Genomic DNA, 16,304 nt, shown 5'->3' on the forward strand with positions numbered 1-16,304 from the left:
AGCATCAGGTGGGCCAGATTGAACTACCCAATGGGCCGGATTTGACCCGCAGACCGTAGTTGCCCATGTCAGATCTAGGGTCTGAGAGTCGTCGTCAATAGTTTTCTCAACAAAGAGTCAGAAAATAGAAGACAAAAACATCTTAACCTTGAGTCAGGAGACTAGCCTATTGTAAATTTTCCCAACTTCACAGTACATGTGAAGAAGCACATAGATGTGAGAAACCCGGAAAAATTATTTCAAAGGAAATACATTGAAATTTTCAAAGAGGATAAGACCATGAAGTGGTTCCTAGTATGCAGGATATTTACATTTTCTAAAAGACATGTATTTGGTATAATATTAGAACTAAGGAGTATTTATTTCTCTCTCACACTCCTCCAACAAAATAAAAATCTTACTGGTAAATGTCCTAAATCGTCAGCGCTTTTCAAGTTTCCACGTTGAATAGGAGGTCGAGAAGACCTAGGATCATTCCACGTTGTTGTTTTCGTGTTGTGATCAATAAAAAATACTTTTCCACCTGGTGCTTTTCTGGAAAGAAATTATTTTTCAATAAAATACAATTTTCAATAAAAACTTAGAAGTCAATAGATCAGTAATAGGATATGATTAATCATTTTCCTCTGTGAATAAAGGATAGGCGTAATTGTTGTACAATGTCAAAATGAATGACTCAGCTGTGCGCAAAATCAGTACAGTAATGCATAGTGTGCTAATTGTGATTAAAAAATCATTATTAAGCTATATTTCAGCTAATATATATTACCTTCCAATCAATATTAAAATAACTGTAGGTAGCAAGCCTAGTGGAATTTATAAGGTTTTTGAGAACCAAGGAGACAATAAAGAAAAATAGTGAATTTTTTTACTTTGTATTCAACTAATTCAATCATCATAAAGTACCTACGTATACAATTCACTTAAATCAATTTACAAATTATTGTGCAAGCTAACATGAAGCCACTCGAAAAAATTTTCTAGTCAATAGTTAGATTTTACCTCATTTCCCATCCTTTAGGTAAATATTGATTGTTTATTTTCTGATAATTCTGTTAGAAAAAGAAATGAATGAAACCAGAATCAAATAATAATACGTGTAATAAAGTACACATCTTTGCTTTTAGTAAGCAGTCACTGGATTAAAAAACTGGCCTTGATAATGCACGAAGATTTAGAATCTCAGTGGAAGAATCTTACTTTATTATTTTAAATTTTCTACAATCACCAGATTTTGAACTACAGGTAACTTTTTATTGGTCTAAAAGTTTCATGTCAGTAAAAAATTCAGGGGGAATTATCATATATTATCCTTAAAAAGATGGCACATACAATGAATTCAAGTGTATAACTCTATTATATGTCAATTTAAAAAAAAAAATTTAGACGAATAAATCGGGACTGTTAAAGGGATACATCAGAAAAATATGATAACAGTTTCTGGGCGAACCAATTCTGTATATATGAAACCATATACTTTTATTTTATAATTGAGGGATATTCCATCACAGTTATAAAAATACTTCATAATAAATACCCTAGATGGATGTTTCCATGATGTTTTCTTGCTGATGTGATCAACATAATACTTCTTTTTGGAATCAGGATCGACCCTTTCTTCCCAACCTTGTGGCAGATCGTCTGTAAGACAAAAAGTAAATTTTAAACTCTAAGAAGACTACTAAAAAGGACAATGTATGTTTCACATGAAGAACTATGCTTTCAAAAGAGTTGAATACCCTTCAAGATTGCTGCAAAAACATCGCCACTTTCTGCAGCTTAAGACATGGTTTTTAAAGACTTTGGCAAGTGTGGCGCATTCGTATTACCGAGAATTGGAAAGCATGATAAGCTGGATGAAAATGCTATTCGGCAAAAGGTTTATGAATATCTTGATTCCTTATAATCACAAATGCATGTAATATATTATCCATGCAAGCATCTCCAAGCAAATTCATTGTTGCGATTATAATAAAGCATAAAGAAATACCATTATTGCATAGTAGAGCATAAAAGGCATGGGCAGCGATAAAGAATTAATAGGCCTACATGATCAAGAAATGTGTATATTGAAATGCATTTTTAATATTTTGAGTCAGCTGAAGAATATAATTTATAAAGAGTAACCACAAGTACTCCTGTTCAGGTACAGTTGAAATCAAAAATAAATTAGCAGTGCAATTAATAACAAATTGTGTAATCTAAATAAATGTAGTCAATCTATCAATCATCAGATTAGTAGTAGAATATTACCATTGAAAACTAGAGAACACATTTATTTACATTCTTCAAAAATTAATATCAAATTATTCCAATTTATAACAACTTACTTTGTCTATATTAGAATTATGTTTAATGGAATCTTCAAACAGACATCTGATAACAAACTCATACAAATAATAATTAATGAACTACAGAATTAAAATTTACTAAAGTAATTAAATATTCTCAATCATTTTTGTTAAGTATAAGACAAGTATAAGTATTCAATGCACATGAAATTTCAAGCATGTTTACAATTTGAAAATCAGAATATCGTGGAAAATTCACAAATTTTTCTTGCAAAATTACCTTATAGTGAATTAATTAAATACAGAATGTCTCAACCTAAGAGAAGGAATTTTGAATATTAAAATATAACAACTGTTATTTTTGCAAATAAGCTCTGAAGGGCCACTGAAGAGTTTCCATTTAACTCACCTGTGGAAAATAGGCAAACCAATCACAATTAAGCTTTTTGAAACTTTCATGTATGATTTAAAATTTACCACATGAGAAAAATAGGCATTACATGCGCATGTAGATCTTTTCGAGCTTATGAGTCATGGTGACACATTCATCTTTTGCAGAACAACTTGGAAGCGTGTTGGAAAGAAATATGACCTATGAGCATTAAATTACAAGTTCTTTGAATGAACACTTAATCAAGGCGATTAGCGAGCTTGTTTTTATGCATTTAAGAAATGTGTTGATATTCCACGGCTCAATCAAAATCTCTAGCGGGAACCACTGGTATATATAATAGCATAAGCGCAGTAAAAAAATTGGTGCATGATTGAAGCAACATAGCTGAAATATTATTATTATGGAAAGGAGAATTATTCAGTTTCTACTACCATTCCGCAGGTTAATTAATTTCATGCCACACTACTAAAAAAACTAAGCAAAGATGAGTTGAATTGTAGCAATCTGCATAAAAACACGAATTATATACTTGATTCAGATGTTGAATGAGTCTTTCTTCTGTTAGGTCTGGATGGAGGTCGTAAGCCACGCACTGAAGCGAAATTGCAATTAAAAATAAAGCCAAAAGAAAGCAACAAACGAAACAGAATTTAAATGTTCCCGCAAATGGTAAAAAATATTAAAAAAGAAATTAGAATATTTCAATTACAGATGACTTTTTAACAGCATAAGTACAGTATATAAAATTAAAATCTTTCAAAAATTTAGAAGGATTCATTTTAATATTTGACAAAAATTTATTTTGCAAGATTTCGCCCTGAACCATACAACGCAGGTGTACTAATGATGGACTGAAAGCTTGGTGAAACTTACATTATGTGGAATGCGATTCGGCTCTTACATTACTATAAAAGTGCTTTGCAATTAAGTTTTACAAGAATTTGTCAATATTTTTTGTAGATATGATGAATTGAATGATTGACTAATGTATTGACGAGGACAATAAGTGTATATATAGAAATCCTCATCACCCAAATTTATTTCATTTTTTCAGAAATAAAAATCCTGGAATGTGACAACTTAGTGTGATCAATTTTAGGTAATAAGCAAGTTTTAAAAAACTATTGATCATTTTAAATCGCAGATTACAATATGGATTATTCTGTGTACAACAATTTATTCATGACTTGCCTTCAAATTGTTCAGTTGACAATGTGAAAATGTAAGATTATATTATTTAGCTGGACTAACGATAACTGATAACAACTGATTGCATAGTTCCGTGTTAGGTGGGATACAATTTTTCCGTAATTTTAAAATGTTCTACCACAAATACCACAAAAAAGAATAACATCTGATCTCAAAACAGCAATATAGATAAGATATCAATACCAATAATTATACACATTGAATGTGTGTTATTTGAAGATGTGAAATATTGTTTTGGCCGAATGTACATTTATGAGCAGTAGATGAAAATTAGTTATGTTGAATAAGTAATGAACAGAATTAAGTAAGTACTATGCTGTATTTTCATATCTTCACTCTGAACAAGGATCTGGACAAGCAGCCAAAGTCGTTTCATAGTAAAAAACATATCAAATAGGAATTAAAGAAAAATCCAGCCAGGTAGTGGAAACTGCATTCACACCAAATACCAGAAAATGGTTAATCATCACCTAATGAGTCAACTACCACGATCACCAGCAATATACATTCCAGCCAATAATGGACTCGTATAACCTTTTGAGAACAAACATCTTATTTGAACAGCACCGTGTGAATAAGAAAAGCATCATCACTACTGGAAGTCAATGTAGTTGGTCAATATGACATAATGTGTTTCAAGGTCTTTCCACTACTGTGAGTTACCAATATTTGATTTTCAATAAAAATCTTATTCATATGGTGAATGAAATACATTTATTCGGTAAAAAAGATCAAGATAACTACCTAAACGTAGAAATGTGGTTTGTGGGGTGATGTAAAAAAAATTCAAAGCCGCATGGAATACCACCAGAGTCTTCAGATATAAGTTCGCTGTCACCAAATATTGAAAAAAATTGGAGCTGAAATGAATGTTCAGATGAAATTTACCGTTAAAATACGAAATTTGTTATATTCAATATAATAAATTCTTCATGTTGAAATAATGTAAACTATTTGCAATTAAAAATGTACTTCAATGTAATTGCAATTTAATATCTGAACCAAAAATCTAATTCAAAAGATGACCGTTCAAAATTATTCAAAAATTTTTTATCAACTTTACTGATTCCTACACACCAATCTCTCTACAACCCCCCCCAAAAAATGACACCATCCCCCAACCAGCATAAAACATGATGGAATGAATAGAAAAATGACCTTCCAAAATTTATTCGAAATAGGATGTTATTTCTTTTTAGGCATTCCTCAAATCGCTTTCAATCCTGACAACCATATGAGTTGACTTCCAAAAATGACTCACAACCTTCTATATATTCTTTTAGTATATAATTTAATATAAGAAACTTACTTTGTGGAACACTGGAAGATCTTGTTCTCGGTGGGCCAGAGCTTGATGTCTGTTCTGTATTGTTTGCAGTTGGAGTTGATGGAGATCCATCGACCTCCATTGGAGTTGGCGGTTCCTCTTCTTCTTCGGGTATCGTAGAATTACTATTTTCCGGAGTTCTAAAAAATGAGTTAATAAACTTTGTGGAACATTTCCACACAAGATGAAAAGATCCAGTTGGAAAATGGAGATTATTGCCATTTTGTGGAAATTTTGACCAAAATCGGAATTCGGACGCCTAGAACCAATTATTTTTAGAATTGAAACTTGTCATTTTCATAAAATAACATACCAGTATTACAATTTCTAACTCCATAATGGCACCATTATGAAGTTGCCATTATTCATGCAATTGTGTATGCTAACAATGTTTTAACAAAGCAATCCACATAATAGTGTCACTAAAAATTCAAAGGACGAATACAATGTTCCTAGAATGATTATAATATGTTATTTCATATTTTCTCGGGGTTATTGGTTATTGAATGTCCTAGATTGGTTAAAAAGTGAGAGGTAATATATGCAAAAAATTATCAACGATTTGGAATTATTATAAATCATGAAAAAAGGAATATCCTAAAGGCCGATTACAAAAAATTTTGGTACGAAATATGAATAAAAATTAATTTTACTCATCCACTGGCATGTTTTGTTCTGGTGGAGGAGAATTGTCTGAATCGCTTCCATGAAGTACTTCCCACTAAAAAGAAAAGCGTTATGATAACATATATATTCTCAGTTTTAGAAAGATTTATGAATGAGGGATTGATTGTTATACAATAGAAAACCTGGTGTTTTTGAACACGAAGCTTAAATTTGAGTCGATTTGCTGAATAATTGTGATATTATTGGTTTTGTTGGGATGCAACGGATTGTTATTGTCGCGTTTTTTTACATAAATACTGATTGAAGAGATCTCAAACTGATGGGAATAGTTTTTTTACATTTGACCTTTGTGTCCACATATTAGATCATTGCCCACTTTGTTTAACTAAAGAACTTTTCTTCAAACCCAAAATATGAGAAACAAATCTATAGCTTGGAATTAACATAGGTATTCTTCCTACAAAATCATGAATCAAAAGTGAATTTCCATAAGTCTAGGACAGTGGTTTTCAACCTTTTTGGTGGAGCGGAACACTAATGAAACATATCAGAGACTCGAGGAAGCCCTGTGCGATAATTTAATTTTCTTTGATTGTCAACAAAACAAAATGAACTATAAAGTTTGGTCAGTTTAATAATAGGGGCAAACCTAATAAGATAACCCAAGGCAGTGGTTCCCAACCTTTTATGGCTTGTGGCACCCTTCCGCCGCCCCTTTGCACTCGTGGCCCCCCTGTTCGCCATTCCAAAGTACTGAACGTGTTGGATTGTATTGTTTTTACGACCTATTATGGAATGCAAAAGCATTTTGTGTTGATGGTATTAATATCAGAAAAACCGTAACCAGGCTTTTCCTCCGACAGAAACCCGAACTTGTCCAATATTGCTTTCCTGTCAGTGTCAAATCTAACTTCTTTGGCAGCAAAGAAACCGATGCCCACTTCTTCCACTGGTGGATGATTTTTGTCACGATGGTTTTGGAGTTTAAATGGACGTAATAATTTATTGCTCTTTACATACGAGCAATGCAAGCATTGAGCACATTCTCTGCCATCTCGATTTACTTTGGTAAAGCCAACTTAACTGTCGTTCCATTCTCGTATTTTGGGCATTAGGAATTTACAACTGGGTTCTTGCGTCTATAATACGATATCAAAGTTTATCTCGCAGTCTAGTGGAACTGCCAGTCTGCAAGTTAGACAGCCTACTGGTATACTATTTTGATTGGTGGATTCCAAATTTCATTGTGATCAAACAATTCACGCTCAAAAAAGTGAATACACCCTGTGATGGCAAATAACTTATTCAGGTAATGAAACTGCGATAAACGCCTGAACGGGAAATTTTATTTTAAAAGGAAAGTATGCAAACAATGTCGCTCTATAACCAATTATTAGCCTTGTGTCGTGGCCCCCCTCAAACTGCTCCGTGGCCCCGTCAGGGGGCCACCGGCCCCCCGGTTGAGAACCACTGACCTAAGGTATTTGATTATATTTAAACAATATACATATATTAATATAACCTCTTGGATTTGAATGTGAGTATTGACGGAACCCCGGTAGCACAACCATTCAACTTCATTCTCAAATTACACCAGTGAACGAAAAATATTAAGAATACAAAACTTTAGACTAAAAATTAAACAAGAATAATCATTATCCTGTCACCTGATCATCTATGTTTTGCCTTCTGGGGCTTCTGGATAAATCTTCACTGATGTGTCGCCTCTGTCGAAAGTGTGCTGCAGCAGTGTTGGTAGAAATTGCTGGGCTTGCATTGTCGGTCGAAGTAGAAGTACTAGCCCTTTGGGAAGATCGTGTACCGTTGTTTATCGAGCTGCTAGACGACGAGGTTGACATGCTGAAAATAAAGACCCAGACTAATGATGGAAATTAAAGCATTTGCAATATTGACGTAATTCCTTATTCTGATTTTCATTATTCAGATTCTCAATTTTTCAAATTATGAATCCAGATGATGTCTAAAAATAGAAAAAATAAGGTTCGAATTATAAAAATATCAACTTACGCGACTGGCCTATGCCACTGGGTTGTTCTTGTAGTGTGATTAACATAATACGTTCTACCAAGATGGTCCTGTCTTTCCTCCCATCCTGATGGCATCGAGGTTTCGTTTCCCTCGACCATTTCCCAGTCGTTCTGCAAAGTTAGCAATGTAAAATAAATAAGACAGATGAGCAAACATGGACTGGTTGACCCAAACAGTGGTAATTCAATAAGAGGTTAACCCAGAGGTTGACCGTTAAAAGGTGAGACTTAAGTTTGTTGAAATTGCAGGTTACACATTTAAGATTCAAATCCCACACCCACTGCCTCCCCCTGGGTGTAAGAAATTGGAGGGTGAGGAATGCCAATGCCGACTGATTGCAAAAAAAGCCTTGTTCGAGGCGAAAGCGAAAAGGAACCTCCTATAAAAAGAAAAGGGTAAAAAGAAAAGGCCAGCGATGGATCAAGTTTTAATTGCCCTGATAATTTGTCAAAATACAGTTCGCAAATAATTCAACCTTATTCAAATTATTCCAATCTATTTTTTCCTACCATACAGTTTAATTTTTATAATATAAAAACTTAACAACCTCTTGTGGAGGTGTTTCTTCTTGTGGTCTTGTCCATGTTTCATCAAGAATGTATGTGAGTTTTAACCTGAGATGTCCTTTCACCCTTGATTTTGAACTGAAATATATAATCGATAAAAATTCAATTAATTAAACAGCAATACTTTGCAGAGTCTGATGACATTCCCTAATCTTTTTATATTAAATTAAACTCTACGATTTTTAACTGAAATTTATTTCAAAAAGTCTTACGTAATTTAAAGTATTAAAAATTGTGAATACCACCAGTGATGGGGAAATTCTGGGTAGATTACACTCTTAAAAAAAGTTGGCAGATAAAGCAATTGCTCAAAAACGATCTCGGCATTAATGAAATTGAAATTTTCGGATTTGAGATTAATTATTTCATTTATTTCTATAAAGCCCTCATTCTAAAAAGGTAGCAAAAAATTGCTGCTATTTTTATGTATTTCACAGTTACATGCATGTCAATCATTATTAGTTGAAAATTACTACATGAAAATTAGAATACAGTTCAGCCAGTGCATAAGTTCAAAATTAGTTCATTTTGACTTTAGCAAATTCAATGACATCTGAAATCTGAATAATGAAGTCAAAAATTTACTAAAATACAAATCTGATCAATACTTGGAACTCTTATGACTGAAATATAGAAAATACCGTTTAAATAGCAAACTAACCTTCTTGGGCGAAGTGGAAACTCCTTGAATGGTGAATTTTCATTATTTGGATCTTCAAGCTAAAAACAAATAGCACATTTTGAGTTTATTAATGGTAAATAAAGATGGCATATATATTTCTGAATACCCCATTATATAATAGTGTTTCAGTTAAATCGTAATAGCACCTATATATCCATCCCTATCCCAATGTTATATATAAAAGTACCCAGAACATAATCTAACTTAGCATGATGAAAACACAATGGAAAGGCCGCCCAGTATTCAGAGAATAAGTCTCAAATTACATGCATAAAATGTATGTCTTTCCAGGTGAAATAATTCCAGTGCATGGATCAATATTACAAAGCTATTAAATATCATTTATCATAATTTAAAAACGTGCGAGTTGATCAGCTGTTCAAGTGAACTATGCATAACAGCATATAGAATGACACACAAACACATGCAGAAAACAAAGTCTGCGTAAACATATTATATGACTAACAAAATTATGGTTAATACATAGACAGCCAACACAATATGTAATTGACGGGGTGACTCATTTTCAAAAGCACAACCTCAAATAGGTTATAAAAAATAGTTATCATTATCCTCTAGTTACGGTATACAAAAAACAATTAATGACAAAAGAATTTAATGATCTTACAAACTAATGTGATAACGATAAGCCAATCATATCTAGCGTAATAGGAACATATGTACACATATATGATATATATATGGTGGATTTGTCGTCCCGTAGTGCCTCACAACATTACCATATATTTTATATCTACTAAGTAAGACTTGTGTGTAACTTTAGTGCAGTTTTGTTCAGCCGACATAAAGCAACTCATTGGACAATGATACGAAACATTTTGCTGGCAATGTAAAAATATATTACAAATCTTAACTTGCAAAATATCTGGAATTGTCCCGTAGATCACTTGGTATAGCCCATCCATAATGTACATAAATATCATGCCTGGTACAATATGTAGAACAATATAAACAGAAATGGCCAAATACAAATACTTACTTTCTTATAAAGTTTTGCAAGATGTTTGCACAACAAAAAATTAAAATGGAGTTCTACCACTAAAATCTAACAGAATCTCAAGCAAGACAACTTACTGTTATGTATCCTTGATTAACAGGTATATCAACTTGGCCCAGGAAATCGTCTCTAGTCTGAAAAAGAATAAATTTTGAATGATAAGATCTGTTTTATACATAGTTTTCACAACAAAATGTATGTCGATAAATGGTAAAATGTTAATAACAATACATTACATATAGTCAAGGCTTGTTCAAATCAAATTAAAAAACAAATTATCGAAAAGCATAATGGGTAAGGGCATAAGTTATAATAACATAAGATAAATTATTATCTAACAGTATTGGGAACTTCATAACAAAACTGCATACAATTTTTACTTTAATATTATACCACTTGCAGTCTACATAAAAAGTACGAAACTCCGAACTTACATAAAAATTAAAGCAGTTTGCTTAGCAAATATTTATAAAAGAAGCCGTAAGAGTTCACTGAATCACTGGCTTGCACAGCAAATACAGAACAGCTATAAAGTTAATGTTCTGAAGCCACTGGGGCTAACCAAGCTACCGAAAAATTTAAAACAATTCGACATATTTAACAAATAACAAATATACTGCGTGTTCACTTTATATAAGCTGATTCATTTAGCTACGGAAGGTTATTCCCCTTACGTTTTATTCAAAAAAAGTGCGACTATATAATCAAAGCATATTGGGAATAATATCATTTTGCATGGTAAACCAGCAGTCATGCGTGCCCTGTTGTGATTTGAAGGAATCAATTAATTATAATACTGAATCACCTCAGTACTGTAAACAGCAAAAAAATAGGTAATCAGTGATGCAATGCAAAAAATGTTCATAGGGCATAGCTAAACAAGGATTACGGTAATCATGAAAATATACCAATCTATATTCGATCTATATCCGACTTCCATGCACATACATTTATTTGCACCAAAAACTGTGACTATTGTGTATTGTCGATGTACAGTACACTATACAGTGTTTTTATATTTTGTCTATTGTGCTAAGGTTTTACTTGTAAATTTTCGCTATTTTAATGTATAGTGTCCTATTAAAATGTAGTGATCCTAACTGCTGGTATATTTATAAGAAGAACATGTTGCAGAATTCTTTCTTGTGCCAATAAGGTCTTGTTCATGTATCTCATCTATGCCATGATTGCATTTATTATAATGCAGATGCAATTACAATTGAGGCAAATAAACATACGTAAAGCTTTCAAGTCATTAGTAATGTTGGTTGATAACTTTTAGCAGAAAAATAAGACTCATTTTCATGAAAATTGTCCTGAAAGAATTAGTAACCAAGACTAAGAGTAAGCATATGAACATTTGCAAATGACATCCTCCAGGTGTTCAGCAAGGTATATTATTATTCACTATAATACTGAGTTGAATCTGAGTCATGATATTTCAAAAACAAGCATCTCTTCAATCAGCTAAACCTACTACATACACAATGATATCCACAGTTCACACATAGTGTTAGCATACAAAAGCAAATCGAGAAAGTAGGACAAAGCAAAAGCTCTTAATTGTTTGATATCATGGGTTTGGTCATTAGTTTGAATAAGACAGCCATCTAAACACAGCCAATACTTTAAAGCTGAAATTATCAATGAAATAATAATGCCCATAAATCTAACTAACTATCATAATTAAATAGTGATTCCAGGCTTTCCAGCAATAAGAGGAATCATCTTTTATTAATAGATAATAGATATAATATTAAAATTTCGCAGATTCCTTCCATATTGTTATTAGTAAGATTGTTTCATACTTTAAATTTTTTTTATGATTCCAATTAGATTCAGAAAAAGAGCAAAAATAGCAGATAAAAATCATAAGAAACATATATTAATTATATCTTATTTAGTTTAAACATATATATGCACTTCTTTTTCTAATATATATACAAGATTCTAGAAATTAAAGTTTATAAAATAAAATTCATAATTACTGGTAATTACATTAGAAAAATAGAAAAAAAAATAATCGATAAAAAATAAAAGTAGAAATTTGAAAAACGGAAACAATGTTTATACACGAAACCTGCCCTCATCGTGAAATAATTTTTGCCGTGTCAATACCCCTGAAAAAATCCTAGAATATCTAGTTACTTGTTTATGAACACCATTTACATTCACAAGTTCTTATTTGAGCTGATATGTTTATAATGATGGGATCCAAATATTGAATTGACTCAAATCAAAAAATTATTGATTGGAAATGGTGCAAAACTATGCAAAACGTATTACCAGTCAAATCTAAAAAAGTCAAGTAAAACCAACAATTTTATAAAACCGAGACTTTTAATTTAGAGAAGCAGACATTTGTTGTAGAGTTATTTGCAGTGAGATAATCTCAGACAAAGTAATACTGTGTCAAATAGAAATCATGCTTGCTCAACTTTAACCAAGTCTATAAGTCCGAAGCCCTGTCATTTTGTATTGAAGCAACTCGTAAATTATTCAAAGACACTGTGATTGAATAATGAAAACTCACATCTAATCCACTTGCATAGCAAACAATGCATTCAAAAATCCTCATCGTGGGAGATATCAAATTAGGTTGCCTAAGAATATCAAGTCATTGCACTTGTTTTTACATGTCCTAAAATCAATTAATGTCTATGTAGTTCTTCTTCTGTTGTATTTATAAAAGAAATACGAAGAATTCTTAAAAATGAGAACTAATTAAATATTTTTAAACAATCAGAAAGTCACTTAGGCCTTCATTTAATTTTTGAGTGAATTATTCCAATGCCTTTCTTTTAATATCTGCACAATCATAAAATCATTTGTTGGAAATGTCTGTTATAAGTTGAAATAGTGTGCATCATTTATTACAACCAGGGTGATGGAGCCCGTGCCTACTGAATTAGCCAGGACTTAGACACACTTAAATTGTGAATGGGGGGAGCATAACAACAATCTTATAAAAATATTGCCAAGGATATATTACATATTGTGTTTTTTTTTTCAACTAGAATATTATCTTATAGCCAATTTCAAGAACCACATCACAATATTATAACAAATGCATAACATTTTTTCTATATTCAGTTGTATTGAAATATGGTACATCATTCAACAGATAGTGGATGGCAAAACAGAATTTAATACATTATTTCAACATAAAGTTTGAAGTGTTTATCTGACAGCTGTTCTTCCATTTTAAAGGGTATTGGGAGCATGTTTTATCAAAAAAACATATTTTGTCAAGTATAAATTGCAACCATATTGCTCTGCTGGAATAGTGGATGTCAAGTTTTTAATTAAGATTATTAATGAATCCATCATCAGAACCCAGTATTTTCAACCACGCCATACTTTTGCAACCAACAAATACTAGGCCAACCATGGTTAGTGGATTTACAACTATTTGATATACAACCACAACGGTTAAATACATTGACAACTAGAGGCCGTCATAGACATTGACGTTTTTTTTTACATTTTTTATAACAGTGTGTCGTCAGCACTTCTCGGCGCAACCGGGAACGCAAAAACGAACGTAACCACGATATTATATATTATACAAATGAATGTAATATATTTGGGCAAAACACACCGCTGATATCCTCATATGAGCAAGTATATTGTTGACTTAACAGTTTCTCTGGTGGCAAGAACTTACTATTACCGATTACTGTATTATTTGGTTTCGGATAAATGACGAGCCCGCCTTGCGCTATTTTGAAGCTCCCGTAATTTTTCATCACAAACAAGGGCATCCATCGCTCACGCTTGATCGATGTGAACACGTACAACTTCTTGGCAATACCTTCTATTTTATATTCTGTAAGTTTTAAATCTTATCTAGGGTTTTGTTTGCTCTCCTGATTACATAATCAGTTTTTATTTATTTATTTTTATCAAACATTTTATTGCCAGTTATGCTGAAATAAACTTATACTTATTATAAGTATAACACATAAAGCAAAACCTTTCCCAAATATTTAACGAAGTAACGCCGACAATAGGTGAGAGATACTCGGTGGCCAACAAGAGATCGTTTGCCGTATAACATAAGTGAATTATTGTAGCTTGGTAAAAAAAAACACGTCACATTCGGTTCTACGATGTTAGCATGTTACATGTTACTGCGGAATTCCAATAAATTTAAACGAGAAGTCTGGGGCACAATAAACAGATGGAACCAACAATGAACCGTACCATCGCCTATGGCTATATGAACGAGTAATTGTTTGCACTCGTTATAAACGAAAAATCGCGAAACGAAATATTGTAAAATATTTAAATTACGAAGAAACTAAAAACTGATTTTATATTTACTATGAAATCGAGCAAAAATGAATTAATTTCCAATTTGCCGCTATCTAATATTTTGCTATGGATTTCTTCATAATGTGTTTTGCATTTAGACTTATTTCAAGATTAGCTGCTGATATAGTCTGATATAACTCGATAATATCGGCTATTGATGTTTACAATACATTTTGAAAGACTTCTGGCGAAATATCGAAAAGTCATTAATCATAATTTTCGAGACTAGTGGGCTAAAAACATGCACGGCATAAGTTACAGTACAAATGCCGGCTTGGCGAATAAACAAAATTGCCTTACGCCTTACATAAGTAATACAAAAAAATCAAAAAAAGCGCATCCTACTATAGATGTGAAACAAGTAGTACATAGGGGAACTACTACTCGTGATAATATTTAAATGTTTCTAAATTTTCATATCATTCAGAAGTCGCCATTAATCGAAATTAATTACATAAAGCATGCGCGTGTACAATATTAAGAAATTTGCTGTGAATTACAGGGACAATTTAATCCACAAAAATATGGAGCAGTAGGCCAAAAAGGAAATAAATAATACCGATAGAAGCGAGGAAACTACGTTCTACGATTGACATTCGTAAGACTACGTTAGACTTTTTGCTTTTACACACATTCACTTTTATGACGTGATACGAAACGTGATAATTCATCAGGTGACGCCAACACATTACGCGAACTAATCAGTTGACGTATTCCCTTTGGCCATGGATTGAAATCAGTGTCCAGGCCTCAGGGCTTGGCCTAAACTATTGCTCTATGTGAAACCGGTTGTAAATTAGAATTGGCGCTTAAAATTAGCGCGGGACAAGTGGAAGAAAGGGGCCCATCGCGGTTATATAGGTTGCAGTGACCTAAGGCCCAAAATCATGATTTTCAAAGTACCGTAATTTTCAATTTAGGAGTCTTGACCTATACATTATTTTAATATATAAAGAGTAAATTTAAGAATTTGCACCAACAATTAGCTCTGAATCCATGCAAGTGGGGGACCCAGCAGCCCATGGTCGGCACTGCAAAGCCTTATTAACATATTGAATAAAACGTCACGGGTTGATGATAGACTGTGACAGAAGCGCTTCGATCACAGCAGGTGTTACAGACACGCTTACCCATTTTTGAATGTTTAAACAAGATATAGCGCGAAAGGGATCGTAAATCAATACTACCGTTCACCAATATTTTTAATTATTTCAAAATTAATTTAGTAGTCTGAACAAGAACATGGGGGAGTTAGTGATCCTAAACGCCACATATTAACAGGTTATAAATAATCCAACATTATCACGAAATATCCAGATATCCAAAAATACATTTTGTCTCAGTATATGAGAAATTCCAATCCCAAATTCAATGCAGAATGCGAGGTGTATTACATTTTTAAATAAACTTAACTTGGCATGTTCAAATGCTGGTAATCCCCACACAATTTGAGACGCAGATGTGATACGTTAAAAATAAAAACACGACGCAAAAGTGAGTAATTGACAATTTAAAGTTTAAAAACAAGTATTTCCCCAGAAGGAAGATAGATTTCATCGGAATAACTCCGGAAAAATACTGCAACTTTTCCTCACGAGACTCACGTGAGACTAAATCACAACTTGATTAACATCACGTCACACATCATCTAAACTAAATTACGTCACAGGCGACAAAACGAAGCACGTGACGTGACGTTAATCCCACACAAAAACAATTCATGATTCCTCTGTACATTAAATAAAACCGAACATCCTTTTATTGATATTGGAACATAAAAACGCAATGCAAATATTTCAAACTACACAAAGGTGTTTATCCCAA

General features: G+C 32.6%; 1 protein-coding gene across 3 annotated transcripts in view; it reads right to left on the bottom strand.

Annotated features, from left to right (window-relative positions):
- The window catches only part of LOC120345808 (E3 ubiquitin-protein ligase NEDD4-like), a 31,761-nt gene that overhangs the window by 8,654 nt on the left and 6,803 nt on the right, over positions 1-16,304 (bottom strand). The window contains exons 1-12 of one of the 3 annotated variants that reach the window (XM_039415362.2): positions 12,697-12,756; positions 10,241-10,297; positions 9,125-9,183; positions 8,445-8,541; positions 7,877-8,007; positions 7,516-7,708; positions 5,875-5,942; positions 5,204-5,361; positions 3,215-3,277; positions 1,538-1,641; positions 1,003-1,052; positions 402-534 (exon numbers count right to left, since the gene is read on the bottom strand). In XM_039415362.2, the coding sequence (XP_039271296.1) occupies positions 402-534; positions 1,003-1,052; positions 1,538-1,641; positions 3,215-3,277; positions 5,204-5,361; positions 5,875-5,942; positions 7,516-7,708; positions 7,877-8,007; positions 8,445-8,541; positions 9,125-9,183; positions 10,241-10,297; positions 12,697-12,741 (1,158 nt within the window). In that variant the 5' untranslated portion in view covers positions 12,742-12,756. Of the gene's footprint in view, positions 1-401; positions 535-1,002; positions 1,053-1,537; positions 1,642-3,214; positions 3,278-5,203; positions 5,362-5,874; positions 5,943-7,515; positions 7,709-7,876; positions 8,008-8,444; positions 8,542-9,124; positions 9,184-10,240; positions 10,298-12,696; positions 12,757-16,304 lie in introns of those variants that run through there. The other 2 variants (XM_039415360.2, XM_039415361.2) reach the window with 2 other exon arrangements.

Source organism: Styela clava, chromosome 8 (assembly GCF_964204865.1).
Source record: "Styela clava chromosome 8, kaStyClav1.hap1.2, whole genome shotgun sequence".
Taxonomy (NCBI): domain Eukaryota; kingdom Metazoa; phylum Chordata; class Ascidiacea; order Stolidobranchia; family Styelidae; genus Styela; species Styela clava.